At 41.1% G+C, this 23,588-nt stretch overlaps 1 protein-coding gene across 4 annotated transcripts in view; it reads left to right on the top strand.

Annotated features, from left to right (window-relative positions):
- zmat4a (zinc finger, matrin-type 4a) overlaps positions 1–23,588 on the top strand; it is a 228,582-nt gene that overhangs the window by 87,693 nt on the left and 117,301 nt on the right. Inside the window, exon 8 of one of the 4 annotated variants that reach the window (XM_086031031.1) lies at positions 9,239–10,535. The exons of 2 other annotated variants lie outside the window; for them this stretch is intronic. Coding sequence is in view for 1 of the 2 variants with exons in the window: in XM_086031029.1 (XP_085887155.1) it covers positions 9,239–9,266 (28 nt within the window). In the remaining variant the exon portion in view is untranslated. Of the gene's footprint in view, positions 1–9,238; positions 10,536–23,588 lie in introns of those variants that run through there. One more of the 4 variants, XM_086031029.1, reaches the window with a different exon arrangement.

The following is a 23,588-nucleotide window of genomic DNA, read 5'->3' as shown; positions in this document are numbered from 1 at the left end:
CAATTGCAGCAAGGGCCAAGTGCAAAATAAATGCCTTAATTTTTATTTGAGGGGGCCAAATTGGAATTTCATGTTTTTTTTTGTTTTTTCATAAAGTAGTAAATGGTGTTGTTTTAATAAGATGTGAGAGGCCGGTCTGAGACTGTGAATGGTCGGGATGTAGCCCAGGGGCCGCACTTTGCCCAGGTATGCTGTTAAGTCTCCATGAGGCTGATGGGTCGGGACAAAAATTAACAGCAAATAACCTCTTGGTGGTGCTCACACCAAACTTGAAAATTGTTATGTGCTACCCTGAATACGACCCAGGACAAACACATAAAAACAGTAGCATAAATAGAAGGTAAAATTTAGTTGCTGCTTACTAACACATAGAATACTCAATTCAAAAGTAGTTAGTTTACTTGCATATCAGTAAAAACACAATTGAATAACGTAATTAATTAAGTAAAAACATGAATAAAAACAACGAGTTGTCTCTGATGAATTTCATCTTCACTGGAGAATAAAGAAGTGCTGTAATATAAATGGTGTTAATATAATATAAACCGTGGCTAATTGTTGTGGTCCGGCCCGTAAATAAACAAGAATATCTCAATTACATTGAAGTGGGAAAAAAAAAAAAAGTTTCCAACTGAACAGCATTGTATTTGAGACCCCCATTGGTGTTGCTAATAACATGGCCAAGCACTAGACTACTGATGCCTGTTTTAACACAGTACAGTGTTTGCATCACTGAACAACAAAAAACACGTCCCCACTCAAAGGTGCAGTGTTTCTATAGGTATGCTGAATTATTCAGAGGGTGTGGGGGCTAAACAATGATACACGCTGCTTGCCACTGTAGCAAACCTTAAACGACCATTTAGATCTCTGACATGCGATGAGGTTCATTCAATGTTGAAAGATCCATATGATCTCTAGCAATGCATGCCTTTATCTGGGGGATTCATTTTACTTGTATTGCATAAATGTGTCATCTTCCAAACCGCTTATCCTGTACAGGGTCGCGGGGAGGTGCTGGAGCCTATCCCAGCTGACAATGGGCGAAAGGCAGAGTACACCCTGATCTGGTCGCCAGCCAGTCGCAGGGGACACACAGACACCGTCACTGAGCGGGAACCGATCCCACGCTGCCTGCACATAACTCAGGCGTGTGTACCACTACACCATCAGTGACGCATAAATGTGTCATTCTATAAATCTATTAGTAATTTCACATTTTACTTGACTGGACGGATTTTTAAAAATGAGAATAATGTGGCATAATGTACGCTTAAGATTTAAAAAAAAAAAAAAAAAAAAATTAGGAAATAGTAAAAAGTAAATTCGCTTGTCATTTGCAACATTTAAGTAATGATCTGACTGGATTGATTTGTCACACGCATACACTCACCATATGCGTGTGTGTGGGGGGGTGTTTTATACATATATATATATATATATATATATATACAGTTCCTGATTAGTTTAAAGTTATCTTCATTGAAAAAAAATACTTTTCTTTCAAAAAATAAAAATTATATATATATATATATATATATATATATATATATATATATATATATATATATATATATATATATATATATATCCATCTATTACCTATACTGCTTATCCTCACAAGGGTCCCACAGTCCAAAAACATGCATGGTAGATTGATTGGACACTCGAAATTGGCCTTACGTGTGATTGTGAGTGTGAATGTTTGTTTCTGTGTGCCCTACAATTGGCTGGCAACCAATTCGGGGTATTCCCCGCCTACTGCCCGTTGACAGCTGAAGAGAGAAGTAGTATGGATAGATGGATGGATGAATATTAAAGATAAAAGTGTATAGTTTCATGTTTGTGAGCATAAATGTACAAATGTTGATTACATTCTTCATTTCCTCTACAAACAGAGTGATTACATTTTTGCAATACCAAATCACCACATTACTTTTTTTTTCTGGCAAATATTAGATGTTTTATTTAGCAAGTAATGAATGTATTGAAAGAAACTGGGATGGCAAAAAAAAAAACTTCATTTGTTTATTTGCATATGAATATGAAAATATCTATTAATCAAAAAAGCAGATATACCCCATCAACTTTTACACTTTGAAACTACACTAACACATATACATACGATGATGTGGGGAAATTTGGCCTTCCACTGACTGACCACAATTGGCAATAACACTGCAGCTTTTCCAGTGTCATTGTCTGGCCCCGAGTGTATCTGCAACCTTTGTTTCGTGTCCTCTCAGGCATGGCAGTCAGTGCTAGCTGATGGGGAGCAATCAACCACTCCTTCCTGCTGCTGCGAATAACCGTCACCTTCCTAATGTTTGTCTTCCATTCAGCCAAACCCATAAAAAAATTCCCTTGCATGATATATTGCCACATAAAACTGCCTTGCAGTTGGATTACAAAACATCCATCCATTTATCAAACTGCTTATCCACACTCAAAGGTGCAGTGTTTCTATAGGTATGCTGAATTATTCAGAGGGTGTGGGGGCTAAACAATGATACACGCTGCTTGCCACTGTAGCAAACCTTAAACGACCATTTAGATCTCGGACATGCGATGAGGTTCATTCATTGTTGAAAGATCCATATGATCTCTAGCAATGCATGCCTTTATCTGAGGGATTCATTTTACTTGTATTGCATAAATGTGTCATCTTCCAAAGCGCTTATCCTGTACAGGGTCACGGGCATGCTGGAGCCTATGCCAGCCGTCTCCAGACATAGACTCACAATCACACCTAGGGACAATGTAGAGCACAAGTATGTATGTATGTCTGTATGTATGTATTTTGGGGTGGCCGTGGCTCAGGAGGTAGAGCGGGGCATCCAGTAACCAAAGGGTTGGCTATTCAAATTCCGCTCCGTCCGAGTCATGTGTCATTGTGACCTTGGGCAAGACACTTCACCCACCTTGCCCCCTGTCTCACTCACACTGTTGTATGGCTGGGTGTGAATGTTTGGTGGTGGTGTGAGGGGCTGCAGGCACACCCTGGGAGCAACGCTTCCGCAGCCTGCCCTAGGGGTAGCTGAGGCTACTGCACATAGTTTTCCACCACCAGAGTGTAAATGTGTGAGTGCGTGCATGAAATAATCTATCCATTGTAAAGCATCTTCGATCGTCCAGAAAAAAGCTAAAAAGCTATATAAAAGGCATGCATTATTATTATACCCTGTTGCATATACTTCTGATTACGGCTTTCCTTACTATGAATACCAGGGTCAAAGCCATGGACTTGCCAAACAGCTTTTATTTGAAAAGCCCAGAGTAGTTTTCGCCCAGCCTACCCGCCAAGTCACGGACAGAGAATCTCCGTGTGGGATAGTGGTTGTAGAAGTTAGCCGAATTGTGATAACATAATACTGATCGGCTTGCTAATGTGCGCAGTTTGGTAAATGGGCAGATAGCCTGAGACTTGCAACATGAAAGCAAACTATCTGTATATGAGCAATTAGTCAATTTTCTCATTTTCCACAATATTATGATAAAACATATCACAAAAATGAAAAATAATGAAAGAGGATTTGAAGATACAGTATGCGCTAGTATTTATAAATGATCATGTCAGTAAGATAAGGAAGGTATGAAACATTGGTGACCGAAAAACTGCATGCAGTTCCTGTGCACTGAAGCAGAAAACAGTTGAGTCCAAGGCAGGAGCATTTTGTGAGGTAAAATTGTTCCAGCACTCGTCACCCGTTTAATGATTGTGATTTACAGTAACACACAGCCGGAGCTCTGCAAATGCCAGGCCATTTTCACACCTTGGAACCATTAGTTGCTCAAAGAGACAAGCCAAATTGCCATGACAAGACTATCTCGTAGGCATTGGCAGTCATAGATTAGGTTGGACAAATGCCAAAGAGGATGCCACCACATGCTTTTGGCTATGCAACCTTATTTTCCCAATCATCAAATCCCAAAATAATAGCACACTACACTACGTATGTACTGCTTTTCAGAGCTGCTTGTACAGGCCAGGGGTCTCACTTATCAAAGAGTGCGTAGGATTCAAACTTAAAGTGTACGTACGCACAAAATCCGAAAATGGCGTACGAAAAAAATCCGACCTATCAAACCGTGCGAACGTACACGCACCTGTGGACATTTTCCCTTGATAAGTCACTGAACTTGGGAGCCCGAATGTACCACGTTCTACATGGCCAAATCTATCCATATAGGGTCAGTGCAAAAGCAGTACATGAAAACGAATGAGCCATGCTGGCCAATGCTTTGTGAAAGATGAATCATGACGACAATGCTTTTCAGTGGGGTGGAAACAAGGAATTGAATCTTGTGTGGTGGCCTAAGTTGGCATCGTACAAAAATATCAACAAACGCGACCGGCAGGACAGAAGGAAAAACAAAGTGCTCTGACTTAATCGGAGATGATTATGCAATTGCGATGGTGCGACTCATCGAGACTTAATTGCTGCTCCATCGTTATGGATGGCAGGCGCAGGTTTGCGCTCAGACAGAGGGACACAACTTTGGAATGCAAATGTTGCTGCACTGAAAAAAGTAGCCCATTCAATTTATGTAATTGGTGTACATTGGTTGCGCATATGGTTAAAATGTGATAAACCTATGTATATTACAGTAAAATCTACAAAAAAATAGAGAAAGAAGTGCTGGCTGCTTCGTTGGTGGCCGGGATGTTTTAGCTAAGCAATGAGCGCAAGTTGCTTCCCAGCTGGTGACTCGCGCGTGAGTACAGCTTCGAACCCCAAGCGCAACCCAGCAAGTGTAGCCGCGCTGCAAGTGGACTGCGCAGCAACACCATCAGCTACTGAAAAAAAAAATCAATTGGATTTATTTAATTCGGACATGTACATTGGTTGCACGTGACAAACTTGTGTAAATCGAGCATATTGTAACGTCTTCCAAAGACACGACATCATATGGAGTATTTAATTATCTCCCTTTTTATTATTCCAACACGGCTACTGTGGTAACTGTGAGCCGTAGCTGACGCCAACTACAGTGCAATAACAGAACACCGTCATAAGAACACACGGATCTCTCTCCCTTATTGCCGCCGTCCGCTCACTCCTCCCTCACTTGCACACTCCCATCCAGCGAGTCACGCTCAGGAACCTCGGGAACAACACAACTCGATCAGCAAACACAAATCACAACACAGATAACCCAATTCTTTACACTATATTTCAATATTTTTAAGAGTAGACAATGACGTGAGTTATCCGTCAGTTATTTTTATTCATGTGCAACCGTCCGAATTAAGTAAATCCAAAGCCACCCCAGTTTTTTTTCTGTGACATATTGTTGCAACTTGAGTCATCGATGCCTTACGATCAAGAAATTGAAGCACTGTTCAGTCTTTCATTGACAATATACAATAAATGCAAAAGTGATGATAAAAGAATAGACTATTTTTGTGTCTTTTGTTTATTCCTCTCGAGTTAGGAGATAGGAGAGTTGCTGAAGGAAGCTTCTCAGACTCGCCCCCAGCGCCATACCACATCGAAGAAATACGTGATTTTGCAATCAAAACACTTCATTTATCCCAGAAGGGCACTTTAAAAAGCATGAGCAGTGTCTCTATAAAAGGATAGACAGAACATAAAGAACAAAGTTGCACATAAAGTGCTAAATCTATAAATAAATTCCAAGTGAAACTGGACGCGTGTCAGAGGCATGATTTTAAATTCACTACCTCACCAACTGCATCGCTGAATTTTCTTGGCCCCAAAATGTGCGTACAGATAGGTTAAAGCGTCCGTAAATGTGCACACTTTTTTTCCTCAATTTTTGGGGGAGAGGGTCACGTGCTTAACGTAGCACATTGCGTATGCACCTTTCACGCCTGTTTTGTGCGCACGCAGCTTTGATAAGTCCGGCCGCTGTGCACTTGCGTCAAGTTTTTGTTTGATAGGTCACATACTTTGCGCAGGAAGTTGCGTACGCATCTTTCAGGGCCCGTTTTGTGCGTACGCAGCGTTGATAAGTGAGACCCCCAGGATATTTTAAATCTCCAAGGTGCTTCTTACTTTTCAGATATAATTATTTGGTAAAAACATACAGACTAAAAAATGAATCATCATATCAAACTTATCAATTCATAACAATTTTGAGTACAGTATGACAAAAATAAAATCCTAAAAATTTGAATAAGTTAAATTTTGCAAGCGAAAGAGCATTTGCACGGAGCATGCACTTGCTACATTGATCCTTATTTTTAGCCAAACATCCTATTGCCCTTTATCAGGGAAAGAATCATATTTGTAACCCACGCTCGGTTCATCACAGTAAATTTGTCAGTTGTGTTTCCGCCCAGGCCAAGGAGTAGTGTAGTGGGGATAACAATGTTGGCCAGATAACTACAATAGTGGGACAAAAACCAACAGCACAGCACGTAAATCACCAATTCATTAAAGGGAAAGAAATGTGACCTGGCACAGTGATATGTACTGACAGTGTTCGTAAGTAACAACATAAACTAAATCATTTCTCTGTTCTAATCCACAATGCAGTATTTAGAAATTCTATTAAGAAAAAGTACCGTGACAATACAATGGAGAAGGGTTGCACAATTTAAGGCGGTCTCGTCATTCCAAGTGTTTTAAGGCAAAGCAAGGCAGCTTTATTTACATAGGGCATTTCATCCACAAGGCAACTCAATGTGCTTCACATAATTAAAAGTACAACATTAAAAGCATTTACAAACAAAAGAAATAGGGATGTCCCGATTAAATCACATGATCGGAATTCAGGTCCGATCTCGTGATTTGCAGCTGATCAGGGACCGGAGCAAAAAGATCGGTTTTCTTCACTTTCTGAAATTTCATCGGTCACAAAGTAACCAAAGAATCCAATGCTATACATATCTTGTCAAATGGGGCAGTAATAGCTTTACAAGATACATTTTTTTATTTACATTTTGTGTATTTTGGTGAGTTAGCTGTCAGAGTGGCACACACAGAAGAAGCACTGTACTCAGTCGTCTGTACTCACCCATTCCTAATAATAATAATAATAATAATACCAAGCAATGTCAGTCTAACTTAATTGAAAGGTGAATGCACCCCCAAGAGGTGGATGGCAGTTAATTAATTTGATTAAATAAAAAAGCACCAGAGGACTTTTTCTCCAATGCATGACTAGCTACTGCCATCTCATGAGCTACTACAATAAGCCGCCTGCTTGATCTACTACAGAAACTATGCATGCGTGTCCCTTTAATGTATTGTTTTTCCATCTTTCTACATTCCCTGCTACCTGATCCAAACACTTGACCCCTTGCTCATCATGCACTTGTCTCAGTGACTCATTATCCTTTCATTTCTCTATGCCCCTTGATTAGTGGGTGGACGTATGGTTGAGCAAGTGATTGATTAAAAAATAGCATGGTGACTGGAGCGCCATTCAGACCCTGCAGTTGTACCGCCAGATGGATCATTGATTCTTGTACACCAGTGGTGGGCAACTGGAGGCATGCAGCCCCTGATCCCACTTTGATCACACTGAGTGGTCCCTTGAATAATTTTTAGAATAAATGATCTTCAGGAAACGCTGTTAAAAATTCTATATGTTTTTCATGGAAAATTGTGGCTAAATGTGAAAAAAAAATCCCTCCCCAAAAAACATGAAAAAAAAATCTGCAAATGTGCAAACTTGCAGGTGCCGAACTGCGAATATCCACTGTATTTTTAAATTATAATATCTGCATTCACCACTACATGGCATTACATGGCTTGGTTGCGCTTATGCTTCCCTATATTACATGTGTAGGCCTAGTCGTTTTGAATTAATAGTGCCTCACTAATATTACAATTTTGAGTGAGTTGATTTTTGTGTTAAAATGAACAAAATTAATTCATGCACTTAATGTTGGTTTGCTGTTCAGTAGTTTTGTGCCATTTTATGCAAGAAAGCCCTTTGCACTGGAAAAAAAATTACAATACTGTATGTGGTCATTTTGTTGTTTGTTTGTTCAAACACTTTGTTGTTGGGTTAGGATAGTGGATTCTTTGTTTGTTTCTCTATGTTTTGTTTGTTTTTGTGAATATATATGCACTTGCTCATTTGTCTCCAGTGGAAAGAATGAAGCTACTCGTACGGCTCACACTCAAACCCCTTTTCTGTAATGACGTGACTGGTAAGACCCCAAAGCAGACACAGAGCACTGGGGGAGCAATTCTAATAGAGTACAAAATAAATACATTTTTAAAAATGGTTACAAAATGCTGTGGAGTAGGAAAAATAGTAAGCTACAGAGAACGAAAGAAAATTCATGAGTTGCAGTTTTGATACACAGGAGACACACAGCTGGTGGAGCACATTGTTGTCCTTATGACCAAAATGATGTTGATGTTCAAGTGTACTTTTTGTGTATGAGAAAATTCCTCTTTGCCAAGATCCATCTTTTCTGTAAATCACTTTCCTCAGAGTCCGCTGATAGTGTAGTGGTACACACGCCTGAGTTGTGTGCGGGCAGCGTGGGATCGATTCCCGCTCAGTGACAGTGTCTGTGTGTGCCCTGCGGCTGGCTGGCGACCAGTTCGGGGTGTGGTCTGCCTTCGCCCATTGACGGCTGGGATAGGCTCCAGCAACTCCCCGCGACCCTATATAGGATAAGCGGTTTGGAAGATGACATGACACACTTTCCTCAGACCTCTCAAACACCAACTCTTGCTTTGGCATTTGTTTCACAGGCTGTACCTGTTTTCATACAGGAGAAAAAGATTTTTATTTGAACGTTTATTTGAATATATATATATATATATATATATATATATATATATATATATATATATATATATATATATATCGATGTGACACCACGCGGCACGCTATTAGGACCCATTAGCTGACCATAAACATGCCTGACGTAAAATACACGAATCAAGCAGCAAAATTACCTGCATCAAACGAAACACTAATCATCGTCAGGTTATAGACGATTACATAGACAGGCGAAAATCCGTTTCCGCTTATGCTTTTAAATCCGTTTCCGCTTATGCTTTTATGTCTTTTTTGTTTTTTTAATTTCCCGTTTATCGTTTATCGCCGGCAAAATGGCGGATGTCATAGGCGGATGGACGGACCGGTCCGTCGGCTAGGTGGAATGCCCAGCTCTGCTGTTTGCTGTATCGTTTTTTTCTTACATCATCAGTAAATCATGGTGTTCAAGAAATTCTTTAGTGAGTGTTTGATCATTGAAAATATAATTAATGCAACTTTTCCTGTCTCTCTGTTCCACCGACAGTCTGAAGAATCAAATATGTGTCCAGTGAATGTGAGACAAACCAACTACACTGAAATGATGTCAGACAAGCTGTGGACAGCTTGCCCTGCTTTTTTCTGCCTCTGCTCTGCAAACTGTCTTCATTCCCTCGTCTGTCTTTCACCATCACTTTGTGTGGCCTGGAAAATGAAGGACTTTTTTTGGGCTTTTGTTGTTGTCATTGTCTTCCCTACTGCAGCACTACATCCGCTATCTCACTTGAGAGAGATGAGGCGGGGGTTGGGTTCTACATACTACACAACAGTGAAAAGATTTTCTTTGCATGGCTGGCCACTTGTATTGACCGTTGACATGACACCTCAGCTGTTTAAAATGTTCACTTTCTGCTGCTAGTCAAGCAGAATTAAAATATATTGTTTAATTGTCGCATTTCTACATTAAATTAATTACAAGTTCTTGTTTGCATTACAAAGGTATGGTGTAGTACCTTTAACCTCTTGACAATAAATGACGTGTTTTAGTGATTAAATATATTTTATTTATTTATTATTTTATTATTCTGATAGTAATTGTCTTTTTCAATGTTTTGCATTAAATGGCAATAAAATGTTTGGACTAATTGTGTAAATTGTGGTTGCAGACGCTTATGCAATGTAAGAAATTGCTACTGTGAAAATGTCAAGATATGAACAAAATTGTGTGCAGTAGTGCAGCTGTATCATTATAAGAGCTGTATGACTATACAGCTGCACTACTACTCTAACTACTAAATAGGAGTGAGAGTTGTTCTGAATGGAAGCAGGACAGGATGGGAGTCGTTTTCACTGGGACAGGAAGGGACAGGATTTTTTTATTTTTTTTTACTATGGTCTGGCACGAGGCAGTACGGGATTTTTCGTGTGGGAGTGGGATGGAACTGGAATGAGAATCCTCTCCCATGTCAACTATTTTGTATGTTTTATTCCTTGTGTTCCGGTTTCCTCGCACATTCCACAATCTGCTTCTTAGGTTAACTGAAGACTCTAAAATATCTAAAAGGTCTAAATATGATTGTGATTGCTTGTTGTCTGTCAGTACCTTGCATTTGGCTGTTGACCAATGCAAGGTAAAGTACCCTGCCTTCTCACGCAAAATGATTTGGGATAGGCTCTAGATCACCTGCTAATTTCTTGAGGATAAGCAGCACAGTTACTGGATGGATGGATGGATTTAAACTCTGTTAGGGAAATCAGGCTGGTTAGGACAACTTCACTTTAATGTTGCCTTCATCTCAGGGAGATGTCTGTTTGTGTATGTGGACTGTTTGTGTAGAGACCTGCTCGTTAGATTTTAAAACCTCTGATTCCACTGCAGACACTTGGAGACTGTGCTGATGAAAATATTTAGTGGATTAAATTAACAAACTATAAAGGTATCCAACAACAAAATAATATTGTAGTTGTGGAGTCTTTTAAATGTTATATATATATATATATATATATATATATATATATATATATATATATATATATATATATATATTCTTTTTATTTTTTGAAAGAAAAGTATTTTTTTCAATGAAGATAACTTTAAACTAATCAGGAACTGTATACATTATTAACATGGTAAATGACAATTCTAGCTGCAAATGTCTGGTTTTTGGTGCAATATCTACATAGGTCTGTAGAAGGTCTGTTTCATAGGTCTGTTTCCTGAACGCAACATATTCATAGCTGCTCTGCCATTGGCTATTACCTAGCATCTTCCTGGCATCCCAATGGCTAAGTGGGACCTCTACCGTATGTGTCTATGTGTGTAGATAGACAGGTAGATAGATATATATGTGATAGATATGTCTATGCAGTGTCCTCGTCATTTGCCCCTCGGGCCATGAGGTGTTCCGATAGTTTTACGTGAATTAGAAACAAGGAAAAGAAAAAAAAGGAGAAACACGTTTTTTTTGTCCATACAAACAAATCAAGAGATAATAGAAATGTATTAAAGAGGGATGCGTTTGGTTGATCTCGCCAAAGAATATGACCGCAATGTATCAACAGTCGCCACGCCACGTATTTGAATCAGTTCTTTATAAAACGCTAGGCAAAAAACACTTCTGAGAGAGAACATGAACCAAAGAGGGCAAAAAGCGATGAGGACAGCAATTAAAAGGTAAATGACCATCATTTGTATTCTTTACTCTATTCTTAGTTTTTTACATTATGCACAACTCTCATTTATTGTGCAATAATCTACTTGTGTGAAGGCGAAGCTACTTCCACATACTTCATCCGATTCACCCTGTTCAAACTTTGACATTGGAACTTTTATGGTTCCCCCAAAATTCAACTTTTTTCACTCCAAAAAAACCCATTCATTTCCAATGGCAAATTCAAAGTTCATCTACTTCCACATACTTCATCCAATTCACCCCGTTCAGATTTATAACTATTTGAAAAATTCATGCCATCAGAACTTCCATTTGATTTGCCCCTAACATTTACGGTTCCCCCAAAATTAATCATTTTTCACCCCAAAAAACTCCATTCATGTCCAATGGCACATTCAACACTTCCCCATTTGCTGCTTCGGATCGATTCCCGCTCATTCCACAATTTTTATAGAGGTCATTCAACTTCATTCCACTTCATGCAACTTCATTCAGCTCATTCAACATCATCCACAATTCCTTATTCCAATATTCAACCTTAAAAAAAATTCACAATTCATTCCCAATGGCACAATCAACACTTCACATTTAAACCACTCCAATTTCAAATTCACAAGATTCAGCTCATTCAACTCACAATGGTTAACCTTTTTAACACACCTACAATTCATACTTCCCAAAAATTCAAATTATTCAACCTTAAAAAAAACATTAAATTTGCCATTCAGTCCCACTTGCACATTCAACATTTCAGTTTTACATTCTTCCAGTTAAGTCCCTGATGGTGTAGTGGTACACACACTGAGTTGTGAGTGGGCAGCGCTGATTCGATTCCTGTTCATTCCAATATTTTTCATAGAGTTCATTCAATTTACATTGGTTCATCTTTTCAACACACCCGCAATTCATACTTGGAAAAAATTCAAATTATTCAACTTTAAAAAAAACATTACAAAAATTCACCATTCATTCCCAATGGCACATTCAACACTTCACATTCAAACCATTCAAATTTCAAATTCACAACATTCAGCTCATTCAACTCACATTGGTTAAGCTTTTCAACACACCTGCAATTCCTTCCATCCATTATCTATACCGCTTATCCTCACAAGGGTCACGGGGAGTGCTGGAGCCTATCCCAGCAGTCTTCGGGCAGTAGGCGGGGTACACCCTGAATTGGTTGCCAGCCAATCGCAGGGCACACAGAGACAAACAAACATCCGCACTCACAATCACACCTAAGCATGTTTTTGGAATGTCGGAGGAAACTGGAGTACCCGGAGAAAACCCACGCAGGTACGGGGAGAACATGAAAACTCCATACAGGGGGGCCGGGATTGAACCCAAGAACTCTGAACTGTGAGGCAGACGTGCTAACCAGTCGACCACCATTCCGCCCTACATGCAATTCCTACTTCCCAAAAACAGAAATTATTCAACTTTAAAAACCCCATTAAAGTCGCCATTCAGTCCCACTTGCACATTCAACATTTAAGCCAGCTCCGTCCACCAGCAACCAAGTCCGTCTTAACTGCTTGCTGATGAACACACCTCAAAATAATTGACTAATTTGGTTATCCTCCCCTGCTCTGATTGGGTGGCTGTACCGGTGACAAAGGCCACCAATCAGGGCAGAGCAGGGGAGAGCACCCACACACACAACTTAAACGGCCACGACACAACGTGGGCCGTAACACCACAATTCCTACTTCCCAAAAATTCAAATTATTCAACCTTAAAAAACATTTTAAAAAGTTGCCATTCAGTCCTACTTGCACATTTAACATTTGAGTTTCACATCCTTCCACTTTGGTCCTGATGTTATAGTGGTACACACGCTGCGTTATGAGCAGGCAGCGCTGGATCGATTCCCGCTCATTCCCAAATTTTTCGTAGGGTTCATTCAACTTCATTCTAGGTGGAAAAGCGCTATACAAGTGAAAGACCACTTACCATTTACTTCTTTCATTGTGCCATTGGGACTGACTACATCACCCACAACCAGCCCCGTCCACCAGCAACAGAGTCCCTCTTAACTGCTTGCTCGTGAACACACCTAAAGGTAATTGACTAATTTGGTTACACTTACCTGCTCTGATTGGGTGGCTGTACCGCTGACAAGGGCCACCAATCAGGGCAGAGCAGGGGAGAGCACCCACACACCCAACTTAAAACGGCCATGACACAACGTGGGCCGTAACACCACAATGCCTACTTCCCCAATTCTCATATTCAACATTTCGCTTTTACATCCTTCCAGTTAGCTCCCTGATGGTGTAGTGGTACACACACTTATGAGCAGGCAGCGCTAGATCAATTCCCGCTCATTACAAAATTTTTCATAGAGTTCATTCCACTTTATTCAACTTAATTCGGTATCATTCAACATTATTCAGTATCATTGAACTTAATTCCACTTTATTCAAATTCATTCAACTTCATTCCAACACATTCCGCAGTTTATTTTCAGTTTCCTTCGCCTTCACACGCAATTTCTCCAGAAATTGCATTCTCTAGTTATAACATGTTACCTTTTTTGATGCATTTTTATGCTTTATAAAATATTTATGTCTGAATATTGGGGGCTTGGAACCTCACTCCCCATGCCTCTGGATTAACGACTTTTTAACAGAACGCTCACAAATAGTCATGATTGGCCCCCTTACCTCCGCACCCTTCACACTTAGCACCGGCTCCCCTCAAGGCTGCGTGCTGAGTCCTCTGCTATTCACCCTCTACACTTCAGACTGCTCCCCAATCCACACCAGCAACACCTTCATTAGGTATGCAGACGACACCACAGTGGTAGGCTGCATCACAGGGGATGATGAGTCCGCTTACCGGGATGAGGTGCAGCAGCTGACCGTGTGGTGTGGAGAAAATAACCTGCTCCTGAACACATCCAAAACAAAGGAGATCATCATTGACTTCAGGAAAAACAAATCGTGCAGCCCATTCTCATTGGTGGGAACTATGTGGAAAGGGTCAGTGACTTCTGCTTCCTCGGAGTCCACATTGAGGAGAAGCTGACCTAGAATAAGAACACTGCACAGGTGGCTAAGAAAGCACAAAAAAAGACTCCACTTCCTGAGAATTCTGAGGAAGAACAACGTCAGTCAGAGACTGCTTGTGTCTTTTTACCGCTCCACCATGGAGAGCATCCTCACCTACTGTCTGTGCACATGGTTTGCCAGCTGCACAGCGGCAAACAGGAAGGAACTCCAAAGGGTCACCAAAATGGCTGAGAAGGTCATTGGGTGCCCGCTGCCGGCATTAGAAGACCTTCACAGCTATTACTGCCTCAGGAGAGCCAGGGCCATATTGAATGACTCCTACCACCCGGGCTATTCCCTGTTTGTGTTACTTCCGTCGGGCAGACGGTACAGGTCCATAAAAACGAGCACAAATAGACTAAAAAACAGCTTTTTTCCAACTGCGTTAAGAGCCATAAAAACAATCACTCTGTGTAACACGTGGAATATGCTAATGGAACAAACTCCAGTTTTTCAATATGCACATATCTCGCAGTAACCTCACAACATGCAATATTCAACTCAGTTGAACTTAATATCTGTTCAATCTGTGTTCTGTAATGTGCCTTTTTTTTCTTTTTAACAGTGAAAACTTGATTCTTTTATTTATTTATTTATGTGTTGGTGTACATGTATACATGGTACATTTGTGTATATGTATATGTGCATGCATATGTGTGTGTATATGTATGTGTATGCATGCAGATATGTATATGTTTTTAGTCTTTGCACTGAAAGGGCCTGCACTTTACTTTTCGTTGCACTTGTAATGACAATAAATTTAAATTTGAATTTGAATTTTGAAATTTATTAGGGCATTTACATGGAAAACACATCTCTGCTTACAAAATTTTCTACTTAAGAAATTTCGTCCAGAACCAATTAATTTTGTAAGTAGAGGTACCACTGTATTGCACTTTTGTAGTTCAATATTTGACTTACCGTGCTGAAGTTTGGGGAAATACATACAAAGTATAAAAGCACCCTCCAAATTATATGCACCATGCAAAAAAGAGCCATAAGAATATTGCACAATGTCGGCTATTATGAAGACACAGATGCATTGTTTTTTTTTAAATCTAGGGCATTGACGTTTAAAGATCTGGTGGAATATAAAAGAGTTCAAAATGTGTATAAAGCAAGGCATAACTTCCAAGAAATATTTAAAAAATGTAAGACAAATGTACAGCGAATACACGAGCAAGTTGAATTTGATGCTTTTGCATTCAGATGTTTGGGTATGACTTGAATTGTGTTTGTGATTGTTTAGACAAATGTATATTTGGGGTAAAAATTCCTTATATTAGTAAAATAATTATTCGACTGATTTGATCGAATGATAAGGGTGCAGCGATTATAAGCAATGCTTAATGTGTAACACTTTTCAATCAGCTATTAATTCAGTTTGATTTTAGATTGATGCTGATAGAAATAAAATGAATTGAAACTGAAGCTATTTTGATTTGTGTGGCCAAATATAAGAAGACAGACACATTACAATTACAAACTCTTACGTTTTAATTGGCAAAGCCAAGATGGCTATTGATATTAGTCTAACAGACACATTAAAAGTAAAATTAAAGGTATAGCAGCTATTATTGTGATGTTAATGTTATTCTTGAAAAATATCCCAACAGTATGCTTCCATGAATTACTCTATTATTCCCACATCCATTATGTACTCCGGGGGGGCTGTGCCCATTAAGTTGGGACATTGTTCCATTGTTTTACCATTTCCTGTCCCGCGACTATGTCATGTTTTATTTTGGATTTAGTCTAAATTACAGTGCATCTAGTGCGTAGGTATCCTTTCGATGGTGAAAAACGTGCATTCCAGAGATGGAATCATCTTGAAGATATTGGCTGAGTAAGATGAGAACTATGAAGAGTTGGAGCCTGCAGGCTGAAGAACATCTGAGCCAGGGAAATCTATGGGGGTTACTGCATTTCTGACTCTGCCTTTGAAGAAGAAGACCATGATTATTTCAAAACCCAGTGCTGTAAAGTAAATATATGATTTTTTTCCCTCACACTTCTCGGCTCACTTTTATGAGGGTGAAAAATTTTCCTTTTTTTTTTTTTCTGAGGAACTCCGACCATCGAGTCCCCTGTGTGTACCACAATACATACAATTGCTGTAATTGCTTTTTTCCAGGAGTGAAGATTAGGGGATTTGCAAAAGCGTGGTAGAATTTACTATTATGGAGAAAATGTGCTGCTATCAGTTAAAAAAGAAAATCTTCAGTTCAAATATTATCTAGAAGAATATTCAGTTCAGGTTTCAAGTCAGCCATAGTAAATAACATTGTACTCTACTGAGCCGAAGAGGTAGTGAAACAGATCTTTTTTTTCATAATACCTAATTAATAGTCTTCATTCCGAATGCTTCTCTGAAACCAATCTGAGACCAAATAATATGTCTTCTTTACTGAATTCCAAAATTAGATATGATTAAGTCTTTTGTGAGATCTTAAGCTTTAATCCATCTTCTGATCCATCTCGTTACACAGACCCAGTAATGCCTATTCATGAGGGAAATAGATTTTTTTTTCTCTTTGCATACAAAGTGGCTGAAAGTTATCTGGGAAAGAATATGAATACATATTTAATGTAATGGTAATAGAATGTTTTTGTCATCTCAATTTCCTTTTTTGTGGAACAGAGTCTTTTCTCTCTTTTTACTTCATCACTGTGTCAAATTCTATCCATGAGGTATTCTTAACATGCAAATGTGCACACACATGGTTAAGCCTATGAGGCCATTTGGCACACACATTAAACAAGGCCTCGCTGAGGAAAAATAAATAATTAGCTCAGTTTAATGAAGCCAAACCTACCAGATTGTATTCATTTACTATTAATCTTTAGCATTGCTTATGTCGGAATGCAATACCTGCTTGGACATCCCAACACTCTGACATGCATGGAAAGAAAAGAACAGTATATTATAGGCAGCAGACTGGAAATGAAATTTTTCCTCTATGTAAAAAATACTTTTCATGACTACATAATTTACTTCCTTTCTCACACTGGATCCTCAAATTATTACCCAAATCTGCCTCAATGTGTTTTATGAAAAAAATGACCCCAGACAGTAATTTCTGTAATGGCCATGAGAACAGCCAGTTGAATTCAGTAAAATAAGTGGTGCATTTCACTATTCGTCCCATATACGCGCATCAACTGCCCAATGGCTGTGTATCTATACATATTCACTACTGGCAAAAAGTTAAGGAAATTTGGCTTTTGGGTGAAATTTCAGCCCGATCTTAAAGAGGGAAACCCAAACATATTTTTTTCAAGAATATGGTCTATGCAAGCCCACTAGTTGAAAGAGGGCACTCTGATAAATATTGCGTTTGTGGAATAAGTGTTAATCCATTCGTTTTTATCCATCTCTTTTTAGCCATTTTGTCTTCTGTTGACTGAAAATGGTATCACAACTGCTCACGACGACCAATCACGGCTCAGATTCAGAACACAAGTCAGCCGTGATTGGTCGTTGTGAGCAGTTGTGATGTCATTTTCAGTCGACAGAAGACAAAATGGCCGCCCACACAGATGGTTAAAGACGAGTGCATTTTGCTGCTAAAGTTATATTCCACAAACGCAATATTAATCAGAATGCCGTGTTTCAACTAGTGGGCCTTCTGGGAACATATTCTTGAAAAACATGTGTTTTGGTTGACTTCCACTTTAAAATACATTCAAACCTTTACATCCATCCATCCATTATCAATAAGATAATGGTGAAGAAGGAGCTGAGCCAATCTTGATTTACTGGTGAATATATGGTCCCACCCAAACCTACCTCACCATTCATGGGTCATGACCGAAAGAATGAGATCACGGATACAAGCAGAGCTGGACATCGCCTAACCACCACCAAGTTCCCGTCTGCATATTTACATGACCCACCTAGTCCCAGTCCATCACTTATCTTATATAGGTTAAGTCTGTTCTTGGCGCCCTTTGGCTGACTCGGACCGACTGGGACCACGTCGGTCGTTTAAATATGCAGACGGGAACTCAGTGGCGGTTAGGCGATGCCCTCCTCTGGATACAAGCTGCCGAAATCACTTACTTCCGCGGGCTGTTCAGGTTCTCCCTTTGCGACACAGTGAGAAGCTCAGTTATCCGTGAGGGGCTCGTAGTAGAGCTGCTGCTCCCTCGTTTGCATTGAGAGAAGCCAGATGAGGTAGCTCAGGTATCCGGTTAGGATGCTTCCTGGAGACCTTCCTGGTGAAGTGTTCCGGGCATGTCCCACCGGGGATGAACCAGGACATGCTGGAGAAACCTTTTCTCCTCAGGATGAACTGGCTGGGGAGAAGGAAGTCAGGGCATGGGTAGTAGCTAAAGCTACTGCTCCCACAACCCAACCCCGGAAAAGAGGAAGACAATAGATGGATGGTTTGTACCACTAAGAAGTATATCTTTTTAGATTTTTTTTCCTGTGCTTTTTTTCCCCCTTCATTATTAGAATACCAGAAGAAATTGGTATGCGGTTTAATCAGATTCTCAACATACCAAAAATAAATTGGACATCTTGAAATAAGAATATGGATTGGGTCTGTATAGGAAATGACCCTAAATTCTGATGACGCCAGGCTAGGCATTAACACATACATGTGTTATTCATATCTATATTCGTTCTCTGCGTGCTAATTCATATCTAAATTGGGTAACTGTTGAGCAATAAAGGGTGGATTTGTGTCACTTGAGCTATGCATAATAATTGAAATCCATCCTTAGATGCATGTCTTGCAAGGTATGTCTCGTGCAGTGGCTTGAACGATAACATCAACTTTATAAGGATATTTTTCCAGAATTCTAGATTTATTTATTTGTTTGTTTCAATTGTGTGCCCCTTACGACATTCAACCAATCCAGGCTTTCAAATCAGATTTTCACAGTTTTTTGTGCAACATTCCAAAAAAATTCTATCAGCTCTGCCTGGTCATCGCAAATGAGAATCTGTTCTCAATTGTCTTACCTGAATAAATGAAGGTCAAATAAAAAATAAATCGATTTGAAGCACTATTACCCAACAGGCTACTAACAAATTATTTGACCAGACAAATGCCTTTCACTCATAATTTATGATCTTAAAGGGCAGCAAGAAATTCAATTGCTCCCTCCCTAATTTTATTCAACCAGCAACTCCAAAATTTCCAAATAATCTCAAAGTATCAAGAGGATTGCAATTGTAATGTGATAACGAAGTGGTTACTTTCACTGTGGATAAATTGTTTCTTCACTGTCAAGTCTCAAATTGCTGACCTGCAGAAATCTCTGACCTGGACTGGAACCACTACTAGTTAGACTACTGTCACAATCCTTCATATTGTCTGACAAAGGTTTGTAGCAGAAGTCATGTAGATCATTTGTCTGTATAAACACAGCTGTAATGCATGTCAGAGTTTCTTTCCAACAAGATGACAACACTTCTATCCATCTATCTATCTATCTATCTATCTATCTATCTATCTATCTATCTATCTATCTATCTATCTATCTATCTATCTATCTATCTATCTATCTATCTATCTATCTTTCTTTCTTTCTTTCTTTTCCAGTGGGTGCATGCTCAGCAAACATGTATTAGGCTAGCTTCATACCGCAGGTCTTAATGCTCAATTCGGATTAAAAAAAAAAATTTTTTTTTTTTATTGTTTCGTTCATACTGCCGGGGATCGGACCGCCAAGGCCTTTCGGGCCTTTTTGGCCTGCGGGACCCCGGAGGCAGCTGACGGGTACCGGCTGGCCAAGCGGAATGCAGCCCTGGCGGTTGCTGAGGCAAAAACCCGGGTGTGGGAGGAGTTCGGGGAGGCCATGGAAAATGACTTCCGGACGGCTTCGAGGAAATTCTGGTCCACCATCCGGCGTCTCAGGAGGGGGAAGCAGTGCACCATTAACACTGTTTATAGTGGAGATGGGGTGCTGCTGACCTCAACTCGGGACGTTGTGGGTCGGTGGGGAGAGTACTTCGAAGACCTCCTCAATTCCACCGACACGCCTTCCGCTGAGGAAGCAGAGCCTGGAGACTCTGAGGTGGGCTCTCCTATCTCTGGGGTTGAAGTCACCGAGGTAGTCAAAAAGCTCCTCGGTGGCAAAGCCCCGGGGGTGGATGAGATCCGCCCGGAGTTCATAAAGGCTCTGGATGTTGAGGGGCTGTCATGGTTGACACGTCTCTTCAGCATCGCGTGGACATCGGGGACAGTGCCTCTGGATTGGCAGACCGGGGTGGTGGTCCCCCTTTTTAAGAAGGGGGACCGGAGGGTGTGCTCCAATTACAGAGGGATCACACTCCTCAGCCTCCCCGGCAAGGTCTATTCAGGGGTGCTGGAGAGGAGGGTCCGTCGGAAGGTCGAATCCCGGATTCAGGAGGAGCAATGTGGTTTTCGTCCTGGCCGTGGAACAGTGGACCAGCTCTACACCCTCAGCAGGGTCCTCGAGGGTGCATGGGAGTTTGCCCAACCGGTCTACATGTGTTTTGTTGACTTGGAGAAGGCGTTCGACCGTGTCCCTCGGGGAGTTCTGTGGGGGGTGCTTCGGGAGTACGGGGTACCGAGCCCCCTGATAAGGGCTGTCCGGTCCCTGTACCACCGATGCCAGAGTTTGGTCCGAATTGCCGGCAGTAAGTCGGATTCGTTTCCTGTGGGGGTTGGACTCCGCCAAGGCTGCCCTTTGTCACCGATTCTGTTCATAACCTTTATGGACAGAATTTCTAGGCGCAGCCGAGGTGTCGAGGGGGTCCGGTTTGGTGGCCTCAGTAATGCATCTCTGCTTTTTGCAGATGATGTAGTACTGTTGGCTTCTTCAAGCCGCGATCTCCAACTCTCGCTGGAGCGGTTCGCAGCCGAGTGTGAAACGGTCGGAATGAAGATCAGCACCTCCAAATCTGAGACCATGGTCCTCAGTCGGAAAAGGGTGGCGTGCCCTCTCCGGGTCGGGGATGAGATTCTGCCCCAAGTGGAGGAGTTCAAGTATCTTGGGGTCTTGTTCACGAGTGAGGGTAAGATGGAACGGGAGATCGACAGGCGGATCGGTGCAGCGTCTGCTGTGATGCGGACCCTGTATCGGTCTGTCGTGGCGAAGAAGGAGCTTAGCCGAAAGGCGAAGCTCTCAATTTACCGGTCGATCTACGTTCCTACTCTCACCTATGGTCATGAGCTGTGGGTCATGACCGAAAGAACAAGATCTCGGATACAAGCGGCCGAAATGGGTTTCCTTCGCATGGTGTCCGGGCTCTACCTTAGAGATAGGGTGAGAAGTTCGGCCATCCGGGAGGGACTCAGAGTCGAGCCGCTGCTCCTCCGCGTCGAGAGGAGCCAGTTGAGGTGGCTCGGGCATCTGATTAGGATGCCTCCTGGACGCCTCCCTGGTGAGGTGTTCCGGGCATGTCCCACCGGCAGGAGACCCCGAGGACGACCCAGAACACGCTGGAGAGACTATGTCTCCCGGCTTGCCTGGGAACGCCTTGGGATCCTTCCGGAAGAGCTGGAGGATGTTGCTGGGGAGAGGGAAGTCTGGGCTTCCCTGCTGAAGCTGCTGCCTCCGCGACCCGACTTCGGATAAGCGGGAGATAATGGATGGATGGATGGATGGATCGTTCATACTGTATTACCAGAGCTAAGCATTTGACTAAAAACTTGCGGTCCGTTTATCGCCTTCCACCTACAGCCGGGGTACCCTTCCGCCATCCGTCCATCCGCCATTTTGTCTGGCCCGACCAAATATTAATCGCCTATAGGCCGGTCTGCCTATAACTTTAAACGGGCTTCCGTTAACGTTTCCGACTACCAACTTCGAAAAACTACCACTAGTAACAAGTAGGAGGTAGAAATACAGTATTTGGGGAAAATGATGAGGCGAGGCTTTTCTCATTTTATGGCGATGTCATGTCATAACCGCAGGTAAAAAAAATCAACCAGCTCAACCATCTGAATTACTACTATCACCATAAATGTCCACTTATGCTTCATGTTTGCAGTGGGATTAAATTAAGTCAAATTTAAAGTCAATACTGTTACTCAAAATATCTTTGCAGATTTGATCTCCCCGCTGCCAGCACTCTGCCTCCGCCCACGCGGAGCACATTTTGGGCTCTGGATGACTTCAATGTCGGATATGCAAACTAGTGATTCAGACTGTGGTCGCATTGCAAAACATCTGATACGTATCCAATCTAGGACGACAGGATGTGGCTCAGATCGCATTAAAAAAAATTGTAATTGAGACGGTCAGACTGTTATAAAAAAAAAAAACAGATACAGGTCGCATATGGGCAAAAAAATCCAATTTGCCTGCGGTGTGAACCTAGCCTTGGATTTTGCTGTGCTCCATGTTGTTTAAAGAGAAACAGGAAATAGCCAGGAGCATCTTTGTGGTATGGACTGGAACACTGTTTGCATACCTGTATGAATTGTCATAAGTCTATCATGCATTTAGTCTATCATGCAATTTAGAGTGTCCAATCAACTTACCATGCATATTTTGGGAATTTGGGAGGAAACCGGAGGACCCGGAGAAAACCCACGCAGGCACGGGGAGAACATGCAAACTCCATACAAGGAGGCCGGATCGAACCGACAACTTCTGAACTGTGAGGCGGACATGCTAACCAGTCGACACTGTGTCGCCACAATAAATTGTATAGAGTACATATTTGTAAATCAAGGAATTCCAGCAGCAGTGTATGCACATGTTGACTTAATTGATTGATTTAATGTATTTGGTCATAGCACAGAAGAGAGCGCACTAAATCTTCACACAGTTGAAGCATCACCAAGGGTACAAACATAATGAAACCTAAGGGCTTATTTAATCAACATAGAAAAAGTTGACATAAAACAAACACACGTAATACAAATTACTGTATTTAATGTGTGTTATGTCCGTATGTAAGTAGTGTAATTTTTCCTTTAATCGTGGTCGTGATGTCTCGAGTAAAGTATGAATGGTGGACAATAAGGACGCTAACCATAACCTGTTGTGGTTGCGCAATAGAACCTAAAAAAGCATCCATGACTCGGGGTGACTGTTTGGAAACTACAATATCATAAAGTGCCTGCATAAAATAATGTTGTCTTGTGTTTGTCATCTGTTTTTATCAGAGCTGGGCATTTTACTAAAAATTGAGCATCCGTTATTTGTCATCCGTCTGCAGCGTGTGTATCACTAGCAACCC

This window comes from Filicampus tigris, chromosome 5, assembly GCF_054856515.1.
Source record: "Filicampus tigris isolate MCC_2025a chromosome 5, RoL_Ftig_1.0, whole genome shotgun sequence".
Taxonomy (NCBI): domain Eukaryota; kingdom Metazoa; phylum Chordata; class Actinopteri; order Syngnathiformes; family Syngnathidae; genus Filicampus; species Filicampus tigris.
The sequence above is the reverse complement of the archived record's forward strand: the minus strand, read 5'-3'. Positions and strand labels throughout refer to the sequence as shown.